The sequence below is a fragment of the Bufo bufo genome, chromosome 7 (assembly GCF_905171765.1).
Source record: "Bufo bufo chromosome 7, aBufBuf1.1, whole genome shotgun sequence".
Classification (NCBI taxonomy): domain Eukaryota; kingdom Metazoa; phylum Chordata; class Amphibia; order Anura; family Bufonidae; genus Bufo; species Bufo bufo.
In genome coordinates, this window is record NC_053395.1 from 4603238 (window position 1) to 4629218 (window position 25981).

The 25981-nt window shown below is 48.8% G+C and overlaps 1 protein-coding gene across 2 annotated transcripts; it reads right to left on the reverse strand.

Annotated features, from left to right (window-relative positions):
• Positions 1–619: 619 nt before the first annotated feature.
• On the reverse strand, positions 620–25981 carry LOC121008947 (uncharacterized oxidoreductase TM_0325-like). Of its 2 annotated transcripts, XM_040441782.1 has the most exons (8): positions 25944–25981; positions 15319–15489; positions 13939–14117; positions 13749–13842; positions 12463–12532; positions 12092–12128; positions 945–1008; positions 637–867 (listed from the first exon to the last, which is right to left on the reverse strand). In XM_040441782.1, exons 1-8 carry the CDS (start codon positions 25968–25970, stop codon positions 709–711), a joined length of 801 nt encoding a protein of 266 aa, XP_040297716.1. In that variant the 5' UTR covers positions 25971–25981; the 3' UTR covers positions 637–708. The 2 variants fall into 2 exon arrangements, with proteins under 2 accessions (XP_040297717.1, XP_040297716.1); XM_040441783.1 differs by lacking the exons at positions 12092–12128; positions 12463–12532 and having other exon boundaries at positions 620–867.

Below are 25981 nucleotides of genomic sequence, written 5' to 3' on the forward strand. Positions count from 1 at the left end.
TAACTACTATAATACTGCCCCTATGTACAAGAATATAACTACTATAATACTGCCCCTATGTACAAGAATATAACTACTATAATACTGCTTCTATGTACAAGAATATAACTACTATAATACTGCTCCTATGTACAAGAATATAACTACTATAATACTGCTCCTATATACAAGAATATAACTACTATAATACTGCTCCTATGTACAAGAATATAACTACTATAATACTGCCTCCTATGTACAAGAATATAACTACTATAATACTGCCTCCTATGTACAAGAATATAACTACTATAATACTGCCTCCTATGTACAAGAATATAACTACTATAATACTGCCTCCTATGTACAAGAATATAACTACTATAATACTGCTCCTATGTACAAGAATATAACTACTATAATACTGCCTCCTATGTACAAGAATATAACTACTATAATACTGCTCCTATGTACAAGAATATAACTACTATAATACTGCTCCTATGTACAAGAATATAACTACTATAATACTGCTCCTATGTACATAGGAGGCAGTATTATAGTAGTTATATTCTTGTACATAGGAGCAGTATTATAGTAGTTATAGTACCTATGCTACCCTTTCATCTCTGTACTAGTTCCCCCCCACAGGACCCCCATATGGCCTGTCATTTCCTCCCCCTTATATACACGGACATTTCATTTTCATATCTTTATTATTTGACACCGTTATCTCGGGCACATGGCGTGGCGTCCACCGTCTACTGGCATGGTCACCCCAGTGATAAAAGACGCAGCATCTGAAGCCAGGAAGGCGATTGCGCGGGCCACTTCCTCCACATTGCCGTGCCGTCCCAGGGCGTGGGTTTGCTTGCTGTGCTCCAGAAACTGTAGAGGTGAGAAGGACAATCATTAGAAAACCATGAAACAAATGAAATCGGGTGAAAGTGGCGAGTGCTGCGTACCTGCGTGTACTGCTCCTCGCTCATGCCAGCTCGCTGAAGTAAATCCGTCATAATGGTCCCTGGACTGGGAGATACAACATGGAGGACAGTGAGGACACAGCGACCAACCAACAACATGGCAGAGACCTGCACTCCACAGCCACAAACCAGAAGCTGCTGGCAGGACACCCCCCCCCCCCCCCCTTGTATGATGTGAAGTGTCGGTGTTCTGTGAGAAAACCTTAAAGGGATTCTGTCGCCAGGATTATCGATATAGCGATATTTCTATGTGCCCATTAGTCTCCATGCAGTGTTTACAATGATCCCACTGTGACTTAATAGGATGGAAGAATTTCCTCCGGCTACTCTTACCTAACCCGTTCCCATTCAATAACCACACCGACAAAATAGCCAAAATAGCAAGTTCTACCAGGAGTACAGATATTCTAAATTCCCTACTGGGGTTATCTCTACAACAAGTGGTTGAGGAGCCAACCCGGAGGGAGGCCATTTTGGATTTGGTATTCACAAATGGGGATTCGGTATATGATGTCATTGTAGGCGAAACCTTGGGATCTAGTGATCACCAGTCAGTGTGGTTTAATATAAGAACTGTGAAAGAGTCCCACCACACAAAAACAAAAGTTTTAGATTTTAGAAAAACAGACTTTTCAAAAATGAAATTAGTCATAAATGAGTCCTTATCAGACTGGAACGGATTACATGGAGTCCAGGAGAAATGGGACTACTTAAAAGGTGCATTATTGAAGGCAACAGAAAATTGCATTAGACTCGTCAGTAAAAGCAAAAAAAGGAGGAGACCAATGTGGTACTCAGCAGAAGTGGCCCAAATCATTAAAAATAAAAAGCTAGCATTTTGTAATTATAAAAAAACCCAGAGCAATGAAGATAAGGAAATCTACAAGATTAGGCAGAGAGAGGTCAAGCAAGTTATAAGAACTTCTAAAGCGCAGGCAGAAGAAAAACTAGCTCAGTCTATGAAAAAAGGGGATAAGACATTCTTCAGATATATAAATGAAAAAAGGAAATTAAAACAAGGAATAACTAAATTAAAAACAAAGGACGGATGGTATGTAGAAGAGAATAAAGGGCTAGCCGACTGCCTTAATGAATACTTCTGTTCAGTTTTTACAAAAGAAAAAGGAGAAGGACCTCCACTAGAAAGAATGACTATTAAATCGTTTGATGCATGTATCTTTACAGAGGAAGATGTTCTAAGTTTGCTGTCTAAGGTGAAGACAGATAAGTCACAGGGGCCTGATGAGATACACCCAAAATTATTAAAAGAGCTTAGTGGTGAGCTGGCAAAACCGTTAACAGATTTATTTAACCAATCATTAGTAACAGGAGTCGTCCCGGAAGATTGGAAATTGGCAAATGTCGTGCCCATTCACAAGAAAGGTAGTAGGGAGGAATCGAGCAACTATAGACCAGTGAGTCTGACATCAATAGTAGGCAAATTAATGGAAACCCTATTAAAGGATAGGATTGTGGAACATCTAAAATCCCATGGATTGCAAGATGAAAAACAACATGGGTTTACTTCAGGGAGATCATGTCAAACAAATCTTATAGATTTTTTTGACTGGGTGAATAAAATAATAGACGGTGGAGGTGCAGTAGACATCGCATATCTAGATTTTAGTAAGGCTTTTGACACTGTCCCACATAGAAGACTTATCAATAAACTGCAGTCATTGAGCATGGACTCCCATATTGTTGAGTGGATTAGGCAGTGGCTGAGTGACAGACAACAGAGGGTTGTAGTCAATGGAGAACATTCAAAACAAGGTAATGTTACCAGTGGGGTTCCACAGGGATCTGTACTGGGACCGATTTTGTTTAATATCTTCATAAGTGATATTGCAAAAGGCCTCGCTGGTAAGGTTTGTCTTTTTGCTGATGACACAAAGATATGTAACAGGGTTGATGTTCCTGGAGGGAAACGCCAAATGGAAAAGGATTTAGGAAAACTAGAAGAATGGTCAGAACTCTGGAAACTGAAATTTAATGTGGATAAGTGCAAGATAATGCACCTGGGGCGTAAAAACCCAAGGGCAGAATATAGAATATTTGACACAGTCCTGACCTCAGTATCTGAGGAAAGGGATTTAGGAGTAATTATTTCAGAAGACTTAAAGGTGGGAAGACAATGTAATAGAGCAGCACGAAATGCCAGCTGAATGCTTGGATGTATAGGGAGAGGTATAAGCAGTAGAAAGAGTGAAGTGCTTATGCCGCTGTACAGAACACTGGTGAGACCTCACTTGGAGTATTGTGCGCAGTACTGGAGGCCATATCTCCAGAAGGATATAGATACTCTAGAGAGAGTTCAGAGAAGAGCTACTAAACTAGTACATGGATTGCAGGATAAAACTTACCAGGAAAGGTTAAAGGACCTTAATATGTATAGCTTGGAAGAAAGAAGAGACAGAGGGGATATGATAGAAACTTTTAAATACATAAAGGGAATCAACTCGGTAAAGGAAGAGAGCATATTTAAAAGAAGAAAAACTACCACAAGAGGACACAGTTTTAAATTAGAGGGGCAAAGGTTTAAAAGTAATATAAGGAAGTATTACTTTACTGAGAGAGTAGTGGATGCATGGAATAGCCTTCCTGCAGAAGTGGTAGCTGCAAATACAGTGAAGGGGTTTAAGCATGCATGGGATAGGCATAAGGCCATCCTTTATATAAGATAGGGCCAGGGGCTATCCATAGTATTCAGTATATTGGGCAGACTAGATGGGCCAAATGGTTCTTATCTGCCGACACATTCTATGTTTCTATGACACCATCTTGCTTTGGTGAAAATGACCATGCCGGCCAAACTTTATTATACACACAAAATAATAATAACAGGCACTTAAACACATCCTTCAGCATTATGACCCACTGCACCGTAACAAGGATCCTGGAGGGCAACCCAAACAAGCGGTATCTTCCTCAACCGTCTCACCTTATACTTCAAGCTTACCCTTGGCCGCACTCACAGACCCAAGGGCACCAAATTCTTGAAGTATACAAGTATCTCCTCCTGTAGGCCTTTTAGCCCAAACAGGATCCCCATCCTCGGCATTCACAAACCACATAAGATACAGGCTCCAACATGTCCTGCATCTCTTAAACCATTGTATTGCTCCCCAGGATCCCATATCAATCAGCCACCAGAAGACCACCGGTGACACCTCACCTGTGGACGTCCTGCCACACCTTAAGGGCCGTCTCCAAACCCTCCTGAATACCTAATGCCCACATGTCAATTCCCACATCGTTAAGATGCATGCCATCGGCCCTCAAGAATTGAGGTGACACCGCCTCCAATTCCCGACCAAACCACCTTTTCTGCGAACAAAATGCCCCACCTCTTTATTCAATTTTGCCCGAGCTTTGTTAATCTGTTCTACCGATCTGGCATACCGCCAACTACTTCTCGCAAATACCTCCGACCACACCACCAGCAAATCCGGAAAATCCGATAATAAACGCAACACATCCAACTTAATATCCCGAATCACGTCACGGGACCGACACACCCCCAAATCGTTGCCACCAACATGAAGCACTAAAATATCAGGTGGGCGATCTAACATGACATTTGTATGGATCTCAGGCAAAACCCACCCCCAAAGAAGCCCCCTCAAACCAATCCACCGGATTAGCAACTCCTCCGTCGGGAAACCCAATTAACGTCCGTTCCACCGGACGTCAGCTCGCAAGGCCCCCCAATAGACGTACGAGTGCCCGAATATCCATGCCAGACAAGGCGCCGCCCCTGAAACAAAACAGAGTTAAACCTTAACCGCCAACGCCAAGTCAATACACAACATTCAACGCAACCCCTCCCTGCACCATTCATAACAGATGAGGCCTAATATATGATCGAAAACAATCCGACTTCCAGCGCCCGATACGCTTTATAACCTCTTCCCCTAGACCCCACCTGGAAGCCTCAGTCGCGGCCCCGATCCGAAATGAGTGAGATGCAAAATCTTTTGCAGGCAAACCCGCGGCCGACAAGCATTTTCTGAAAACAGCTACAAATTGAAAGCGAGACAACCGCGAACCATCCTGGTGAACCAGCAACGCACCCGGGCCACCGGGCCGCAACTCCGAAAATTCCTCCACACAGAGCACAGGACAAAGCACTGACCCCACCAGCGGCCTAAGCCACAAAACAACACCCTTACCCTCCTGATCAGTCTTAGACTTAAGTATTACACATCTCAAAACACTGTCAACCAGCCCAACGTCTTCCCACAACAAACCCCCACCGCCAGTGCGACTCACTGACACCAACTCTGATATACGAAAGGCTCCGAAAAAAGCTAGTGCAAATGCCGCCCTAAACAGACACACTTCAAATGCTGACACACAAACCGACCCCGCCTCTTTCCACAACATCTGCAACACCGCAAACGAAACTGGCCTCCGAGTGTCCTTCCGTATCACACTACGACGGTAACCCTTTAAAGCCTGCCGCACCATAAAACACCTAGACACACCGGCCAGGCCCCGCAAGCGCAACCAGAAGGAAACAGCCGCCACCCTCTTTGATGCGACTGAAAACGACAAACCCGCAGCATAAGACGTTCCCACCCAAAAAAACAATAACATCCGAAAATCCTCCAACGAACTGCAACCACCCACCTCCTCCCACAAAGACCAGACTGAGGAGTAAGCTGACCACGTACCACTACTAAGCGACCGCCTGATCTAGTCTGCTGAAACCCCAAGGCCATGCTCCAAAGCCACTGGGGACAGGGCAACCCCTAGACCTCGGCACCCGGCGCCAAGCCGCAGAAACGATCTCACTGAAAACGAGAAAGGGAATCGGCAAGTGAGTTATCTACTCCAGGAACATGTACCGCAACAAAATATGCATTCAACCGCAAACCCCGCAATACAAGATGCCTCAGTAAATTCAACACCGGCGGTGAGTTGGCCGTCTGGCTATTGATCGCCTGCACAACACCCATATTATCACAGTAGAAACGTACCCTCCGGTTCATAAGCCAGTCCCCCCATAACTCAGTAGCCAAAACAATAGGAAAAAGCTCCAACAAGACCAAGTTGGTAAGGAAACCGGCCTGCTTCCACTCTACCGGCCACGCACCCGCATTCCATTGTCCCCTACAAAAAACACCATATCCACACGAACCAGATGCATCCGAGAACAATTCCAAATCTATGTTACTAATCACCGCCTCCATCCACATAGACCGCCCATTATACTCCGACAGAAACGTCTCCCACACCGCTAAATCATCCTTCACTGCTGCAGGTAATCGCAAGTAATGAAAAGGGGCAGTAATCCCTGCTGTCGCCAGCGCCAAACGACGACAAAAAACCCGCCCCATTGGCAAGATGCGACAAGGGAAATTCAATTTGCCCAAAACCGATTGAACACGCTTTTTTGCCTTTCGTAGGAACACAACCTCAATCAACAGATCGGACACCTTATCGTCAGGCAAACGACATTCCATGGCCACACTGTCAATCTCGATCCCTAAAAACTTTATGACCGTGGACGGACCCTCCGTCTTATCCGCTGCTAACGGAATACCGAAGCGCGCCGCCACTCTTTCCATCGTATGTAACAAAACGGCACACACCCTGGATCCGGCCGGACCCAAAAACAAAAAATCATCCAGGTAGTGTAAAACCGAACTCCATCCCGCCTCCTGCTTTACCACCTATTCTAGAAAACAACTAAACAATTCAAACAATGAGCATGACATCGCACAACCCATCGGTAAACAACAATCAACGTAGAAACAACCTTCCCACTGGAAACCAAGTAAGTGCAAACTATCGGGGTGAATGGGCAACAACCGAAACACAGCCTCAATATCCGTTTTAGCAAGCAGGGCGCCTTGCCCAAAATGCCGGTCCCACCGCACCGCCTCATCGAAAGACGTGTACGAAACGGAGCACAACTCATCCGCTATACCATCATTCACTGACCCACCCAGCGGATAAGACAAAGGATGAATGAGCCTGAACTTATTGGGCTCCTTCTTAGGCACTAAACCCAAAGGAGAAACCCACAAACCCGGCAAAGGAAACTCCACAAAGGGACCTACAACCCTGCCAGCAGCAACCTCCCCCTCAATCTTATCCCTCACCACGGCCGGATGGCGCAACGCTGAGGACAAATTCCGGGGTGCCCTTCTCGCCCCGACTAAACCGCACGGAATAATGAAACCCCTTGTAAGCCCCACCAGCAACAACTGAGCTACCTCCCTATTTGGATATTTCCTTAAATAGGGCTCCATCTCTTCCACCCTCACCGGCGTCGCCCCTCTTCTGCACAACCTCGGATCCCTTACCCTTCCCTCGCCTGAAACACCGAGACAAACTATGGGAGCCGCCGCAACCGGAGCACTCATGCTTGTATCTGCAATCAGACAAGAACCTGCAATGCCCTTTGTTATACTGCCAGCAACAACCCCTCCTATTCCCCCCATGAGATTCCGAGGCCGAGGTACCCCCGGCTGATCCACGAAAGGGCTGAGAGCTCCCCCTAGGTGCCGCCATCAACCGCATCCACAGACCAATATCCTTGTGGTCCCAACGTATGCTAGGCCTGACCGCCTTCCGCTGCTGGAACTGCTCGTCGTACCTAAGCCACGCCACACCCCCATATGTCCTATGAGCCTCCCCAATAGCATCCATATAGAAGAAGAGAGCAGAGCAGTGTCGGGGCGATTTTTCCCCAACTACGCTAGCCAGAACCGCAAAGGCTTGAAGCCAATTTTGAAAAGTACGCGGAATCAATCTATACCGCCTCCTTTCCTCCTCCTCCTTCTTACTCTCGTCCGGCTTTCCCCTATCTAAATTAAATTTCTCCAATGGAAGCAACGAAAACATCTCCACATATTCATCCTTCCATATCTTCTCCCTAGTCTCTTGCTTCAAGTGAGCCACCACCGGCCCCTCAAAACACACGTAAATCCCTTTTGCTGCATCCGCCAACCTAACGCTATTACCCATGTGACCCCTAACTCCCGCAACCACACCCGATCCTGAGGCCTGTGTACCAACCGCAACGCCGTCCTCACCAACCCCTATTAAACCCCGCGCCAACGCTTGTGCCGGAGCCCAGACAGACACCGGGGACGCAGCGGATCCATTACCCAACCGTGACAACAAGGACAGCATACCCGACAATACATCCCGCACCAAAGTTTCAGAGCCCCCCCTACTATGCAGTACTGAACCCCCACCCCCCCAACAGGAATCTGACACGTCATTCCCTCACCTGGCCGTCCCCCGATGGATTCTCCGGCAGCCGCAGATCTCCTCCCAGGTGTCACCAATGGCATGTCCATCCTGCATGGCACGGCGTCTTCCCCCAAAGGGACGTCCATTGCGCCTGCCGCTGTGTCTTCTCCTGGCTCGACCTCTCCTTCTTCCAATGGAGACAGCTCCCCTTCAGCCTGCTGACGCAGGTGACAGACATCCGATATCTCCCCTGTAGGATGGCCTCACCACAAGGCCGCAAACTGCTCCGTCTATCCTCTATCAGCAGTTCCGGCTCCACAGCGGTGACGCGTCATAGTGCTGCAGGTCAGGGGGCGGAGCCACCGCCTCAGTCCTGGCAATGCTGCTAAGTCGCCGACCCACCGCTAGGGGCCGCGACGCTCTCTCATCCCTTGCATCTCCCCCACGCTCACCGGTCCTAGAGCGTTGAGGCCGCCGACCGGAAGACGCCGGCCACGGCGCAGAAGACCTTTCCTCTCCGCCAGCAAGAAGGCCCAGGCCGCCGGACAGCCCCTCTGCACCGAAGGTAATGTCCCCAGGGTTCGCTCACCGCGCCGAACCTCCCGCGGGGAGTCACCCGCCCGCACGCGATCTCTCCCTCTTGCAGCATGAGAGACGGGACCAGGTCTAGCCCATCCCTCTCCCGCCAGTCTGCCTCGCGCTGACGAAGTCCTCCCGCTGCGTCTGAGTGACGAATTGGGAACGGACACTGCAGACCGCAGCGGAGGGTCCCTGGGGGGGCTCCTGAGGCGACGGCGGACCCGGGGGGTAGACTCCGGACTCAGGCGTTCTGGGGGGACTGACCTCCTGGCCCTGTTGGGACGCGCAGCTACAGCAGCCGTAGAGGGGGGGTTCAGAGCCGACTGAATAGTCTGCTGCACCGTGTACCTGGACCGCAGCCCTGACCGCGTCCAACAGCTCATCCAGAGACGACATCTTGGACCCTAAACGCTCGGTCTTACACTGGCAACTGCCCCAGACCCCTCCCACCAAACCATATATACTGCCCGCGAACCTGCTACTCCTCCCCCTCCTTACCCTAACCAACCCCTCGCCACACTTCTTAACTTTAACCCCTTCCTAGCCTGCGGTCTTCCCCTCAAGTCAATACGCACTCCACTATGTCTGCGCCTCGCTCCGCTGCTATTATTACTGCTCTGTGTCTGTTAGATTGTTATACAAACCGATCTTATTGATATGTAAATCACCTCTGTCAGGAGCCCAACAGGTGGTCTCACGATATGTTGGCGCCCAGCCGTGCCCATCGATCCGGGGCCCAGCCGCGCCCATCGATCCGGAGCCCAGCCGCGCCCATCGATCCGGAGCCCAGCACCGACTACCACTTAATTTATTCACTCCACTATCCCTGACGTAATTTCTTCTCAGTGCCGTAATCTCGCGCAAAGGGAGCTGACGCATGCGCAGTTGACTCGTCGAAGCCGGTGTCAGTAGTCCGCACGGGCGCAGACTACAGTGTCCACTGCGCCTGCGCGAGATTACGGCCCTGAGAAGAACTGACGTCAGGACAGTGAAGTGAGTAAATTAAATGGTAGGTGGTGCTGGGCTCCAGATCGATAGGCGCGGCTGGGCTCCAGATCGATGGGCGCGGCTGATCTTCGGATCGATGGGCGCGGCTGGGCTCCGGATCGAGGGGCGCGGCTGGGCTCCGGATCGAGGGGTGCGGCTGGGCTCCGGATCGAGGGGCGCGGCTGGGCTCCGGATCGATGGGAGCGGCTGGGCTCCGGATCGATGGGCGCGGCTGGGCTCCGGATCGATGGGCGCGGCTGGGCTCCGGATCGATGGGCGCGGCCGGGCTCCGGATCGATGGGCGCGGCCGGGCTCCGGATCGATGGGCGCGGCCGGACGCCAACATATCGTGGGACCACCCCTTGGGCTCCTGACAGAGGTGATTTACATATCAATAAGATCGGTTTTTATAACAATCTAACAGACACAGAGCAGTAACAGGGGGGTCATTGTAAACACTGCACGGAGACTGATGGGCACACAGAAATATCGCTATATCGCTAATCCTGGTGACAGAATCCCTTTAACTCGTCAGATTCCCTTACCCCACGTGACTTCCGGGGATGTGCGCCTCCGCGCAAGCGCAGTACCAGGGCATGGGTAAGTTAAAATTACAGTGAGCGTTGACTCATGGATGCGCAAACGGACACCGCGCGTGCGCTCTCAGGGGTAAGGAGATCTTTTGTCTAGTTAAATCTCCTTACCCTCACTACACAGCGCGCCTCAGATTCATTGCTGGCTTGAGGGTATGAAGACAAAAACAGTCAGCTCTCCTTACCCCTGAGAGCGCACGCGCGGTCTCTGTGCGCGCGTCCATGAGTCATCGCTCACTGTAATTTTAACTCACCCATGCCCTGGTACTGCGCTTGCGCGGAGGCGCACACCCCCGGAAGTCACGTGGTGTAAGGGAATCTGACAGAACACCGGGCTCCTCGCACCTGGACTTACACCCCCTGAATATTGTGCAGCAGCGGTCTTACATTTAGAGCTGGCGCTGATGTTAGGGAGAGGCTGGAGCAGATCCACCGCCAGCGCAGGCGTCTAATAAATGACCCCCAGTGTGTCTATGGAGGATGAGACTCCCACCTTCATCCTCAACAATATAATTTCATCTGTCTGGTGTTTGTTGGGACTGGACTATTATATGTAAGAGGGGCTTATAACAATGGGCGGGGGTTAATTCTTTTTTACTCTGACCCCCCCCCCGACAAAAGTTCTTATTACCCAGGCACTTGTGAACATCCCCTTACAGCAGGTGTAAAGCTGAACTCCAGCGGGGCGCCCCTGCACATCCAGAGCTGCGGTCATGTCTTATACTCCAGTCACATCCAGAGCTGCAGTCACAACCCTGCCGTTTCATCACGTATTATGCTCCGGTCACATCCAGAGCTGAAGGACCTGCAGGCTCCCGAGATTAAATCCTTTCAATCCCGGCTGATTCAATGCCTGTGAGGAGCGAGCGCTGCTGATGGGCGAGAAGTTTATACAAGTCACTGGACGTGTGATGTCACAGTAGGATTGTAGCTGAGCTTTGGCTGTGACTGGAGTATAAGACTTCTGATGTAACAGTAGGATTTTGGCTCAGCTTTGGCTGTGACTGGAGTATAAGACGTGTGATGCAACAGTAGGACTGTAGCTGAGCTTTGGCTGTGACTGGAGTATAAGACATGTAACAGCAGGACTGTGGCTCAGCTTTGGCTGTGACTGGAGTATAAGACGTGCGATGTAACAGCAGGACTGTGGCTCAGCTTTGTCTGTAACTGTAGTATAAGATGTGCGACGTAACACCAGGACTGTGGCTCAGCTTTGGCTGTGACTGGAGTATAAGACGTGTGATGTAACACCAGGACTGTAGCTGAGCTTTGGCTGTGAATGGAGTATAAGACATGTAACAGTAGGACTGTAGCTAAGCTTTGGCTGTGACTGGAGTATAAAACTTGCGATGTAACAGCAGGACCGTAGCTGAGCTTTGGCTGTGACTGGAGTATAAGACGTGCGATGTAACAGCAGGACTGTGGCTCAGCTTTGGCTGTGACTGGAGTATAAGACGTGCGATGTAACAGCAGGACTGTGGCTCAGCTTTGGCTGTGACTGGAGTATAAGACGTGCGATGTAACAGCAGGACTGTGGCTCAGCTTTGGCTGTGACTGGAGTATAAGACGTGCGATGTAACAGCAGGACTGTGGCTCAGCTTTGGCTGTAACTGGAGTATAAGACGTGTGATGTAACACCAGGACTGTGGCTCAGCTTTGGCTGTGACTGGAGTATAAGACGTGTGATGTAACAGCAGGACTGTGGCTCAGCTTTGGCTGTGAATGGAGTATAAGACGTGCGCTGAGTACGTTTCCACTCACCAGACGGCGTTCACTCGAACTTGTTTACTCGCCAGATCTGAGCAACAAAAGAAGAAGAAAGTCAGCAAATAAAATACCGCACAATACTGCTCATGTACAATGTGCGCAACAAATGTGAGGCAAAGGGGGCGTGGCTTGGCAGTTGCACCATTGTGACCAATGCACCGTCATGCGGTGAAGACTGATGGTTGGACACACAAGAGGCTATCCAAATGGATTCCTGACCGGGGCCCACTGCCATCAAGCGAGCACCTGAGTGTTACTGGAGGGACAGTCAGGGAATCCGCTCCACCATTGGCGCCGATCAAGCCCAGTGGTTATGGGTGCAAGTGCCCGCTGGGATCAGCCATGTATCTCAGGAGGTCACTCACCCAGAGCTGCACATCTGGTCAACTGGTCAACTGCAGACTTGGACATACAATAGGCCAGGACCCCGGGGAACTGAAAGACAATAACATCATGTATAACAAGTGGGGGCGGGGTCAGGAACAGGGCGGGGCCATGACCGGAAGAGAAATACATAACAATGTAACAAGGGAAGTGCACTGCCCAATAGTGCCTGGAGTCACATCCAGAGCTGCATTTATAATTCTGCTACTACATCAAGTCTTATACTTCTGTCACACCCAGAGCTGCATTCACAATTCTGCTACTATATTATGTCTTATACTTCTGTCACACCCAGAGCTGCATTCACAATTCTGCTGCTATATTATGTCTTATACTTCTGTCACACCCAGAGCTGCATTTACAATTCTGCTGCTATATTATGTTTTATACTTCTGTCACACCCAGAGCTGCATTCACAATTCTACTGCTACATCATGTTTTATACTTCTGTCACACCCAGAGCTGCATTCACAATTCTACTGCTACATCATGTTTTATACTGGCACACCCAGAGCTGCATTTACAATCCTGTACTACATTATGTCCTATACTACTGTCACATCCAGAGCTGCATTCATAGTTCTCCTACTACATCATGTTTTATAATCCAGACACATCGGGAGTTACAGTCATCATTTTGCTATCAGAGCCAGTTCACACACAGTTTTTTGGCTTTGATTTTGGAGCATTTCTACCTCAAAATCAGCTCCAGAATCGCCTCGCATTTATGTCAGTGGGAGGCAGCATTTTTTTTCCACGTGGAGAGAAGTAGCGCGCTGTATCTTAGGGCGGCTTCTGCTGACTCTCCCATTGAAATGAATGGGAAGCATAAATAACAGCTCCATGGACGTCGCAGCGTTTTTAGTGCCGACCGGGACCAGAAACCTTCAGCTGAAAATGCAGTTTTGTATTGAACACCCAAAAAAGATGCCTCAAAAAGTGAAAAAAGAAGCACTAAAAGTTTCAAAATCTGTCATGTGAACATCACCTTATACTCGAGTCACATCCAGAGCTGTACACACAGGCCTGATGAGGTGGAGCCTGTAATAAGCCGCCTTATAGGGCGGAGCCTGTAACGAGCCGCCTGATAGGACTAAACTTGTAATGAGCTGCCCCATGGGGCGGAGCCTGTAACAAACCACCTTTGGGGCGGAGCCTATAGTGTGCCACCTTTAGGGGGCGGAGCCTATAGTATACCACCTGATGGGCAGAGCCTGTAATGAGCCACCTGATGGGCAGAGCTGTAAACAGCCATCCGTGCACTCACCGATCTCAGCCCAGCAACGCTGGAAACGTTCACGATGTTTCCTTTGGTCTTGATGAGATGCGGCACGGCCAGCTGGGTGAGGTACAACAAGGACCTGAGGGGCAGAAGGGAAATATTTTTCTGTTACGCCCACACTTCCTGCTGAAGTAGCCTAGGATGTAGGTGTAACCATCAGTCCATCAGTTCTCACCGGACGTTCACGTTCATCATGCGGTCGTAGTCCTGCAGCGTTGTGTCCTCTATACTCCCCATGACCAATATCGCTGCATTGTTCACCAGCACGTCCAGCTGTCCGAAGTGCGCCACCGTCTGTTCCACCATCCCCCGCACCACCGCCTCATCCGCCAGGTCTCCCAGAACCAGCAGCGGCTGTGGACAAGGAAGGGGTTAAAGGATCACACAACATCTCATAAATCAATAGTACAGCTAACTATAAGAAACGTGGCAATTTATCTGTTCATAGAAAAATGCCTTATGCTCCAGTTATCAGCTCTTCCCCTCCTCCATTCCTAGTGTTATATCTGATCCTAAGTGCTTTACTCACATCTATACTGCTCAGAACTTCTCTGTAATGTTCTATATGCTATTTCTGAGAGAGTTAGCAGCAGAATCTCCCTTCTCTATAAGGGCAGATATAATTACAGCTAATAGTGTTATATCTTCCCCCAAATCCTGTACTCACATCTAAACTGCTAAGTACTTCTTTAGAATGTTCTATATGAAGCTTCTGAGTGATTGACAGAGTAAGGCAGCAGAATGATGTCTCAGTGTGTACTGTAGGGATATACATCATTACAGCATTAGTAAATGTTGCATCTCATCCTAAGTGCTTTACTCACATCTATACTGCTGAGTACTTCTCTGTAATGTCCTATATGAAGCTTCTGAGGGACAGTGATTCTGAGTCATTGACAGGGTAAGGCAGCAGAATGCTGTCTCGATGTGTACTCTATGGTCAAACATAATTTCAACCATAGTAAGTGTTACATCTCATCTCAAGTGCTTTACTCACATCTATACTACTCAGTACTTCTCTATAAAGTTCTGATTCATTCTGAGTGAGAGTTAGGGACCATCCATAGTCTCCATGGGCAGACATTACCAGCTAGTCTCCACCGGCCAGCTCAGATACACCTGAGAATTTCAGATGCAGAAAATAGCTAAAATGACAGATACAAGTCATGTAAGGTTTTCTACAGACAGCAATGCAACAGCGCCCCCAGCTGTGAGATATCAGGGAAAATCTCATATCATGGGACGTTGAAAATTTTGAAAGAAAACAACCCACTAATATAAATCTGTGAGCTACACCCACTACTAATATACCCAGGCACTGTCCATTTAATCTCTTATGGCTTCAGCTGTATTACAGGAATGCCACACTTATTTCCACATAAACAGCGCCCCTCCTGACCATGGCTCTGTCTGGTACTGCAACTTTTCCCAATCTAAGTGAATATCAAACAAAATGATGGACAAGGGGCAATGGAAAAAAGCACAGATCTTATCTTCCAATCTGGGACACCCCTTTAAGGCCCCGATGCTCTGGGTGTTATAGTAGTGACATCACCTTCTGGTCACAGAACTCCTCGCAGCCCCGAGCCGTCTCCTTCAATTTCTCTTCATTTCTTCCATTAAGAGCCAACCGGGCCCCTAGACTGGCAAAAAGTAAGGCAGTGCTGGCCCCGATCCCAGAGCTGGCCCCCGTCACCAGGCACACCTTACCCCGCAAAGACACCACCTGGAGGGGGAGAGGAAAGATGGCGTCACACCTCAGTATAACGTCACATCTATAATAGACATCCAGCATAGACACACGTGACGTCACATCTATAATAGACATCCAGCATAGACACACGTGACGTCACATGTATAATAGACATCCAGCATAGACACACGTGATGTCACATGTATAATAGACATCCAGCATAGACACACCTGACGTCACATGTACAATAGACATCCACCATAGACACACGTGACGTCACATGTATAGTAGACATACACCATAGACACACATGATGTCACATTGTAGCTGACCAGCTAAGACCTGTCCTATGTTGCAAATATAGCTTATATGTGTATACAGCTAGACCTGCCAATGACCTTAATACAGTTCCTATGTTTATGTGTTAAAGATAAAAGCAGAGTTATTTACTGTGACTTCATGTTTGCATGTCATGTAACTGTTATATATATTGTGTTCACAGTAGCAGAAAAAGATAATATGCCTATGAGATTCATTTTGTAATGTAAGGTAAGCTCAGTGACACAGCAGAAACAACAGAAAGCATAGAGTTAAACTGTTGTTACTGTGCAGAAGTCTAGACCAATCACAGCCAGCTTCTCACACAGCAGGAGTTTCAACCAATCACAGCCAGCCTCACACACAGCCTGTGTGGGAATTCCCCCAGCTCCTGCTACGAGAATCATTATTCACCAGAGACAGGAGCTGAAGAGACATTCACTCCACTGAGAGCTGTGTTTTATGGGAGCAAGAGGCTAATATAGGTATTTAAAACAAGTTATATAATGTTCATATTGTTAGTGTCACGACTGTGACTGATCCAGACAGGTCTGGGAGGAGAAGGTCGCAGCGACTTGCTACTCGCGATAGCTTGTGAGTTTGCTCCGTGGTTAAGGGTATGTCATCTGCGTTTTGCCTTGTGAACCTTTTTGTCCTGACTGGGAGTTTGTAGGCATCCTTCTCAGGTGAGTCCTGTCTGCCACTCCCAGCTACTATATTAGTTTCACTTTCACTTGCAGTCATTGCCAGAAATAGTCCTTACTTCCAGTTCTATTCTGACCTTTGAAGGAGATCGTTTGATGGTGTTGCTGTGGAGCTCTTGTCCGGCGTGGACTGTCGTGATTGGGATCGCCTTCTCTGCTCGTGACTGGATAAGTCTATCTCTGATATACATTTGTTTGTTGCTGTCTTCCCCTGCTGTTCTCCTAGACATGAGTGATGGTGACTAGTGCTCCCATCGGCCTTTTCCCACTCTAGGCTTTAGGGTGACTGAGGGTTTAGGCATCCTGCTCGCCGCACGGGTTCACACCCCGTCTAGGGTATCAGGGCAGACAGGTGCCAGCTTAGGGTTAGTCAGGGGTGGCCATACTATTCCCATCCGTAGATTAGGGTCCCCCTACCCCTCCGTCTGGTGCGACACGACTGCTGCTGGGGTAGCGGTCGTGACAGTATATCTGGCCTTTAAAAAAAAAAAAAAAAAAAAGAGTGACATTTCTTTTTTTTCTTTTTTTTTGCTTGCTGTTTTGCTTTGTATTTTTCTGTTCCACTATGGATCCGGTTACGGTTTTGGCGAAACAATTACAGGGATTATCCCTTGAAGTGGCAGGATTAAAAACAACAGTGCTGCAGCAGCAGCAGCCATCCTTGGGTTCCACCGTTGCTACGGGAAACCAAGGTACTCCTGAGCCAAAAGTGGCTTTACCTGATAGGTTCTCTGGAGGGAGAGACCAATTTGTAACCTTCAGAGAAGCTTGCAAATTGTTCTTCAGGTTATGCCCTAAATCCTCCGGCGGTGAGGAACAACGGGTGGGCATTGTAATTTCTCTCCTGCAAGGAGATCCGCAGGCTTGGGCTTTCTCCCTACCATCAGACTCTCCGGCCTTACGATCAGTGGAGGAGTTTTTTGAAGCCCTGGGTCTCGTATATGATGACCGGACAGGGTCTCACTGGCTGAGTCTAAGCTACGTAGACTTCGGCAGGAGAACCGGTCTGCTGAACTATATTGTTCCGAATTCCATAGGTGGGCTACTGATACGTTATGGAACGACTCGGCCCTTAGGAGTCAGTTCTGCCAGGGGTTGTCTGAAAAATTAAAAGACGCGCTGGCGGTATACGAGGTCCCTGGGTCTCTGGAGGCTGCTATGTCTCTGTCCATAAGAATCGACAGACGACTCAGGGAGAGACTATTAAATTTTACGGAGGCCTCTATAGGGCAGGGATCGGCCTGTTATGATCCAGTCGAACCAATGCAAATAGGGGGCGCCACTAGACGGGTGAATCCTCCTAAGTTCCGCTGTAGGTCAGAGGTTTGTTTTCGTTGTGGGGGGAGGGGTCATTTTGTAAAGGTTTGTCCCTCAGAACCCAAGAGACCACAAACAAAGGAGCCGCCGGGAAAACTAGAGTCCCCAGATTGTGCGGAGGATAACAGTCTGGGCGTATTCGTTTACTCCATACGCATGTCTCAGTTTTTGTTGTCCGCTACCGTTGAGGCGGGCAATAAGACTGAGATCTGTTCCGTCTTTTTGGACAGTGGGGCGGGGGTCAACTTGGTGGATTCACGGTTTGCTCAGGCTCTGGGTTTTACTCCAGAACCGATACGCAGAACTATTCCTGTTTTTGCCATCGACTCCTCCCCTCTTACTCAGAAAGAGTTAACTCAGATCATTCATAATATCCATCTGCAGGTAGGGGACCTCCATAAAGAGCATATCTCGTGTTATGTCCTGGACCGTCTTCCGGCTCCTATGGTATTGGGGCTTCCCTGGCTGGTGACTCACAATCCAGTGGTGGATTGGCAGGCCGGGGAGATTGTGGAGTGGAGTGTAAGGACAACTGCTTGAGTAGTAGGTGCTCTACACTCTCTGTAACATCTTTACCTGCCTTTCTGTCAGATTTTATGGATGTGTTCTCTGAGAAGGGTTGTCAGGGGTTACCACCTCATCGTCCATATGATTGCCCGATTAATCTATTACCTGGGGCAAAACTACCTAAAACCCGGTTATACAATCTTTCCGGCCCGGAGAGGAAGGCTATGAAAGATTATATTTCGGAGAGTTTGGCTAAGGGACACATCAGACCCTCTTCTTCACCTGTGGCTGCAGGGTTCTTTTTCGTTAAAAAGAAAGATGGGGGCCTACGTCCTTGCCTGGATTTCCGGGAATTAAACCGGATAACTATCCGAGATCCCTATCCTCTTCCTCTCATTCCCGACCTCTTTAATCAGGTTGCTGGTGCTAAATGGTTCTCCAAAATGGATCTCAGAGGAGCCTATAACCTGGTTCGCATCAAAGAGGGGGATGAGTGGAAGACGGCTTTTAATACTCCGGAAGGGCATTATGAAAATCTGGTCATGCCATTTGGTCTTACTAATGCGCCTGCGGTATTCCAACATTTTGTCAACGATATTTTTAGTCACCTTATCGGGAGATTTGTTGTGATATATCTTGATGACATCCTGGTCTATTCCCCGGATCTGGATACACATAAGATCCATGTGAGACAAGTGCTGCAGATATTAAGGGCCAACAAATTGTTTGCTAAGTTAGAAAAATGTGTGTTCGCCGTAAAAGAACTGCCATTTCTGGGGTATGTGTTGTCAGATTCAGGTTTCCGCATGGATCCAGAGAAAGTCTGGGCGATTATAGACTGGGATCTGCCTGAGAACCTGAAGGCATTGCAACGCTTCCTGGGGTTTGCCAATTTTTATAGAAAGTTTATAAAAAACTATTCCTTGGTGGTCAAACCACTGACGGACATGACCCGAAAGTGATCCGATTTTTCCAAATGGTCACATGCAGCCAAAACTGCCTTTGCATCTCTGAAGGAGAGATTCACCTCGGCCCCTATTCTCGTACAGCCAGATGTCTCGCTTCCTTTTATTGTAGAGGTTGACGCATCAGAGGTGGGGGTGGGAGCGGTACTATCTCAGGGCCCGTCCCCTGGTGAATGGCGTCCGTGTGCTTTCTTTTCGAAGAAATTGTCTACTGCAGAAAGGAACTATGATATTGGCAACAGGGAACTTTTGGCTATTAAGTTGGCTTTTGAGGAGTGGCGTCATTTTTTGGAGGGGGCGGTTCATCCCGTCACGGTGATTACTGATCACAAAAACTTATTATATCTGGAGTCTGCTAAACGTCTCACCCCTAGACAGGCTCGGTGGTCGTTATTTTTTACTAGGTTTAATTTTGTAATAACCTATCGCCCGGGGGCAAAAAATACTAAGGCGGATGCATTGTCTCGAAGTTTTCCTGGAGGGGGTGATGTTGAGGTACCAGAGCCCATTTTGCAAAAGGGGGTGGTGGTCTCTGCATTACACTCAGGTTTGGAGGGGAGGGTGTTGGAAGCTCAGGAGGACGCCCCGGCCTCCTGCCCCTCGGGTAAACTGTTTGTGCCAGAAAATTTACGACTGGAGATACTAAAAGAACACCATAACTCCACACTGGCAGGACACCCAGGTAGTAGGGCAACCTCTGAGTTAGTGTCTCGTCGGTTCTGGTGGCCTAAATGGCACCCGGAGGTGTTGAATTTTGTGTCTGCATGTGCTACCTGTGCTCGTTCTAAGGTAGATCATACTCGTCCGGCAGGGCGTCTTTTACCTCTGGCCATCCCCAACAGGCCTTGGACGCACCTATCAATGGATTTCATTACGGATCTACCAGTATCAGCGGGGAAGACTGTTATTCTTGTGGTTGTTGACAGATTCAGTAAAATGGTGCACTTTATTGCTCTTGCCGCATTGCCTAATGCTAACACACTGGCTCAGGTTTTTATTGACCACATCGTGAAGCTTCACGGGGTCCCTTCCGATATTGTTTCGGATCGTGGTACCCAATTCGTTTCTAAATTTTGGAAAGCTTTTTGTTCTCGTTTAGGGGTTCATCTGTCGTTTTCTTCATCTTTCCATCCACAGTCCAACGGTCAGACTGAACGTACCAATCAAAACCTAGAGACATATTTGAGATGCTTTGTTTCCGAAAATCAGGAGGAATGGTCATCTTATTTACCGTTAGCCGAGTTTGCCATTAATAATCGTCAAGAATCCACCGATAAGTCACCATTTTTTGGTGCGTATGGTTTCCATCCTCAGTTTTGTACGTTTAGTGAGGGGGGGCCGTCTGGGATTCCCGAGGAGGAACGATTTGCGTCTTCACTTTCTTCAGTGTGGCAGAGTGTGCAAGAAAGTTTGAAGAGAATTGGTGGTAGATACAAATGTGCGGCTGATAGGAAGCGCTCTGAAGGTCCGGACCTTGGGGTGAATGACTTGGTGTGGTTGTCTACCAGAAATATCAAGTTGAAGGTTCCCTCGTGGAAATTAGGTCCGAGATTTATTGGTCCTTATAGGGTAATTAAGATCATTAACCCGGTGGCTTTTCGTCTGGAGCTACCTCAGACTCTAAGGATCCATAATGTCTTCCACAGATCTCTGCTTAAGAGATATGTAGAACCACCTGAACCATTGCCACTACCGCCTCCACCGGTGGTTGTTGATGGCAGTCTTGAGTTTCAGGTAGAAAAGATTGTTTATTCACGATATGTTCGCCGCTCTCTTCTGTACCTGGTGCACTGGAAAGGTTATGGTTCCGAAGAGAGAATGTGGGTTCCAGCATCAGAGATAAAAGCGGACAGACTCATTCGGGATTTTCATAGCTCCCATCCGGAGAGGCCTGGTCTTGAGGGTCCAGGGGCCCCTCGTAGAAAGGGGGGTACTGTCACGACTGTGACTGATCCAGACAGGTCTGGGAGGAGAAGGGAGGAGCGACTTGCTACTCGCGATAGCTTGTGAGTTTGCTCCGTGGTTCAGGGTATGTCATCTGGGTTTTGCCTTGTGAACATTTTTGTCCTGACTGGGAGTTTGTAGGCATCCTTCTCAGGTGAGTCCTGTCTGCCACTCCCAGCTACTATATTAGTTTCACTTTCACTTGCAGTCATTGCCAGATATAGTCCTTACTTCCAGTTCTATTCTGACCTTTGAAGGAGATCGTTTGATGGTGTTGCTGTGGAGCTCTTGTCCGGCGTGGACTGTTGTGATTGGGATCGCCTTCTCTGCTCGTGACTGGATAAGACTATCTCTGATATACGTTTGTTTGTTGCTGTCTTCCCCTGCTGTTCTCCTAGACATGAGTGATGGTGACTAGTGCTCCCATCGGCCTTTCCCCACTCTAGGCTTTAGGGTGACTGAGGGTTTAGGCATCCTGCTCGCCGCACGGGTTCACACCCCGTCTAGGGTATCAGGGCAGACAGGTGCCAGCTTAGGGTTAGTCAGGGGTGGCCATACTATTCCCATCCGTAGATTAGGGTCCCCCTACCCCTCCGTCTGGTGCGACACGACTGCTGCTGGGGTAGCGGTCGTGACAGTTAGTATTGTGTTTAGAACTGTATACTGAACTAGATACATATATGTGTGTTTACTTACAGTTTCACCAATTGCAACCATACCAGATCATATTCAACCAATCTGCAAATAGTCACTGCTAACTGCATACTGCAAGTGAACTATTAGTTAGACCTCAGATATACCTCTCAGAGAGATCATAAAGTGCTTAAATAACTTAAAGTGAGAGTACAGATACTGAAGAGAGAAATATATCCACCATTTTATGTTGAATGACAAGATTGAACAGTTGAACCACCATCTTATGCATACCGCCATTTTGTGATATCTTTTCAACACGTGTTTTGTACATGGACTATCTGCTGCGGAGGCGGCAGTGTTAGACCGAATGCACACGGCCGTGTTCCGCGGCCAAAAGCGGTCCGTGCTATGCCGGGCTGGATTCCTGTTCAGAGCAGGAGCGCACGCCGTCATTGGTTGCTATGACGCCGTGCGCTTCATACCGCCGCTGCACTACAGTAATACACTCGTATACAGAGTAATAGACAGTCTGGTTAGACTAAAAGTCAGAGATATCAAAATTCTTCAAATGCCACAGCGCAAAAGGCACTTCATAGTGCTGCGCCTGCCACACACATGTATAATAGACATCCACTATAGACAAATGTGACATCACATGTATAATAGGCATCCACCATAGACACACATGACATCACTACTTAGCATAACATGTATGTAGGACATTGCAAGAAAATTTAGACTCCTATGGACACCGGGGCAGATGTCTCATCCTATGGACACAGGGGCGGATGTTACCACTCCTGCACCCTGCTATTATCTTTATGGGCTAGCACCAATGCCATCTATATATTTATTTCCAGGTCCCTAGAGACTCTGCATTTATAATAATGTTATGTAACTGTTCATGTAATGTGCCAGGTTCACCAGCAGGTGGCAGCATACATGGCAGAGCTGTATGTAGGTAGAATGGAGCATTCCCTTCCATTCTAACCCCCCTCTGTGGAGAAGTGGGCTAGTCCTACTTCCTGTAGTAAGGGTGGGGACCAGTTAGTTCCAGTCTAGTGTACCCCCAGCTAGGGGAAGGGTGTGCAGGGGCACATCTCTGCTGGATGTGCCCATGTCATCCAGAGCCCCTTAAGCTCTGCTGGCCATGGAGGCCAAAGCTTAGAGCCTCAGGAGGCAGGAGGAAAGTTCCCTGGCATAACCTGGAATCAGACTACAAAGTGAAGTGCAGCATACAGAAGTTGCTAAGTTATATAGCCAGCCTGTCAGTACAGCAGAGTCAGAGAGAAACAGATATAGCAGAGTTGAGTTTGCCTGCCAGTTTAATGCTAAAGCCTGCTGGAATCAAGACAAAGCCTGTAAACCGTTTTGGAGAACGTTTATGCAAAGTAAAGCTGCCATTGAACTTCATTTCAAGGCCTGGACTCAAGTTATTCTTTCAAATCCCTCAATTATTCCCCCTATTTATTGCTTCAGAGCCAAAGCCTAGGGTCCAGCCGTATCCAGGTAGGAGCACAGTGACACACATAAAGAGACATTTTAGGCCGCACTATACCACTCGGCATTTCCTACACCTGGGACGCGATTTATAGAAGGCCCTGGGGGGAAGCTGCCCGTTGCATGGACACCGGGGCGGATGTCTCATCCTATGGACACCGGGGCGGATGTCTCATCCTATGGACACCGGGGCGGATGTCTCATCCTATGGACACCGGGGCGGATGTCTCATCCTATGGACACCGGGGCGGATGTCTCATCCTATGGACACCGGGGCGGATGTCTCATCCTATGGACACCGGGCAGATATCTCATCCTATTGACACCGGGGCGGATGTCTCATCCTATGGACACCGGGGCGGATGTCTCATCCTATGGACACCGGGGCGGATGTCTCATCCTATGGACACCGGGGCGGATGTCTCATCCTATGGACACCGGGGCGGATGTCTCATCCTATGGACACCGGGCAGATATCTCATCCTATTGACACCGGGGCGGATGTCTCATCCTATGCATGGAGTAACCTTAGGATCCGGAGTATTACAGGGGCCCCGGCTGATGAAACCTCTGCTGCAGACACCTGTCCAGCTCTATACCAAATATGGGTTGATTTACCTTGTGACAGAAGTTTATGACAGAATTATGGAGCAATTTTGGGACAAAAGAGTCATTATAGGCCACACCCATTTTTATGAAGCCACACCCTTTCTATTAACTACACCCATTTTCAAGCTGGTCACAGAAATTTTCTGTAAATCTGTGCTTCAAAGGCGTGAGCAGCCCTGGACAAGAACATAAAAGCGCCAGGTCCAGAGTCTTTCCTTAGACAAACAGAAGCTCATGCAACTCTCCCATTATTTCACGCCCCCTTATTCACATGTCAGCTTTATGGTCTGCTGAAGATGAAACCTTGAAACCAACTGTTTGTCCATTTCTCTAAAATTAGATGCTCCAAACTGTGAAACCTTTTGGTGCATTTTAACCCAAAATCTAGGTGCAGTCACAGAGGAGTGAGAAGAGGAAGAGGAGCCCCGACAACTGAAGGAAGACACCGCTGGATGGTATCAGCAAAACCAAAAGTGAACACACCTAATTAAGTAGGTAGAACTTCACTCCTTTAGGCCTCATGCACACGGCTGTTGCCCAGCCGTATTGCGGCCCGCAAACAGCAGGTCCGCAATATGCATGCATCGGCCGTGTGCTCCCGCATCACTTGAATGGGTCCGCAATCCAGAGCTGCGGTGCAGAACGGAGGCACAGAAGCACTATGGAGTGCTTCCATGGTGTTTCTGTCCGTGCTTCCGTACCGCAAAAAAATAGAACATATTCAATACGGTCCCCAATGCACAGAACAGCCGCACAACGGTCGTGTGCATAAGGCCTTAGTGTGGAAACTAAAATACAAACATGGACCCAACTGGGGCATGAAGAGTGGCCTCGGCAGAAGGCCAGATGACCATAAGAGAAGACCAATGGAGAAGGACTATATAGAGGCGCTCGCCAGCACCAGGCCAGATGTGTCCTTCATGTCTCCACAGACCCTCATACACCTCATATGTGTTCTCCATGACTCCACAGCCCCACATATACCCCAGATGTGTCCTTCATGTCTCCACAGCCCCTCATACACCTTAGATGAGTCTTCCATGTCTCCACAGCCCCTCACACACCCCGGATGTGTCCTCGATGACTCCACAGCTAATCATACACCCTGGACTTGTCCTCCATGTCTCCCCAGCCCCCCACACACCTCAGACGTGTCCTCCATGTCTCCCCAGCCTTTCATACACCCTGGACGTGTCCTCCATGTCTCCCCAGCCCCCAACACACCTCAGACGTGTCCTCCATGTCTCCCCAGCCGTTCATACACCCTGGATGTGTCCTCCATGACTCCACAGCCCCTCATACACCCTGGACGTGTCCTCCATGTCTCCACAGCCCCTCACACACCCCGGATGTGTCCTCCATGACTCCACAGCTAATCATACACCTCAGATGAGTCCTCCATGTCTCCACAGCCACTCACACACCTCAGATGAGTCCTCCATGTCTCCACAGCCCCTCACACACCTCAGATGTGATCTCCATGTCTCCACAGCCCCTCACACATCTCAGATGAGTCCTCCATGTCTCCACAGCCCCTGACACACCTCAGATGAGTCCTCCACGTCTCCACAGCCCCTCACACACCTCAGATGAGTCCTCCATGTCTCCACAGCCCCTCACACACCTCAGATGTGATCTCCATGTCTCCACAGCCCCTCACACATCTCAGACGAGTCCTCCATGTCTCCACAGCCCCTCACACACCTCAGATGAGTCCTCCATGTCTCCACAGCCCTTCATACACCTCAGATGAGTCCTCCATGTCTCCACAGCCCACACACACCCCGTATGTGTCATCCATGACTCCACAGCTAATCAGACACCCTGGACTTGTTCTCCATGTCTCCCCAGCCCCCCACACACCTCAGACGTGCCCTCCATGCCTCCCCAGCCTTTCATACACCCTGGACGTGTCCTCCATGTCTCCCCAGCCCCTCATACACCCTGGACTTGTCCTCCATGTCTCTCCCCCACACTCTTCACTCACTTGCTCCGTCCCTCTTGCAGCTGCCATTCTTCTGCTGA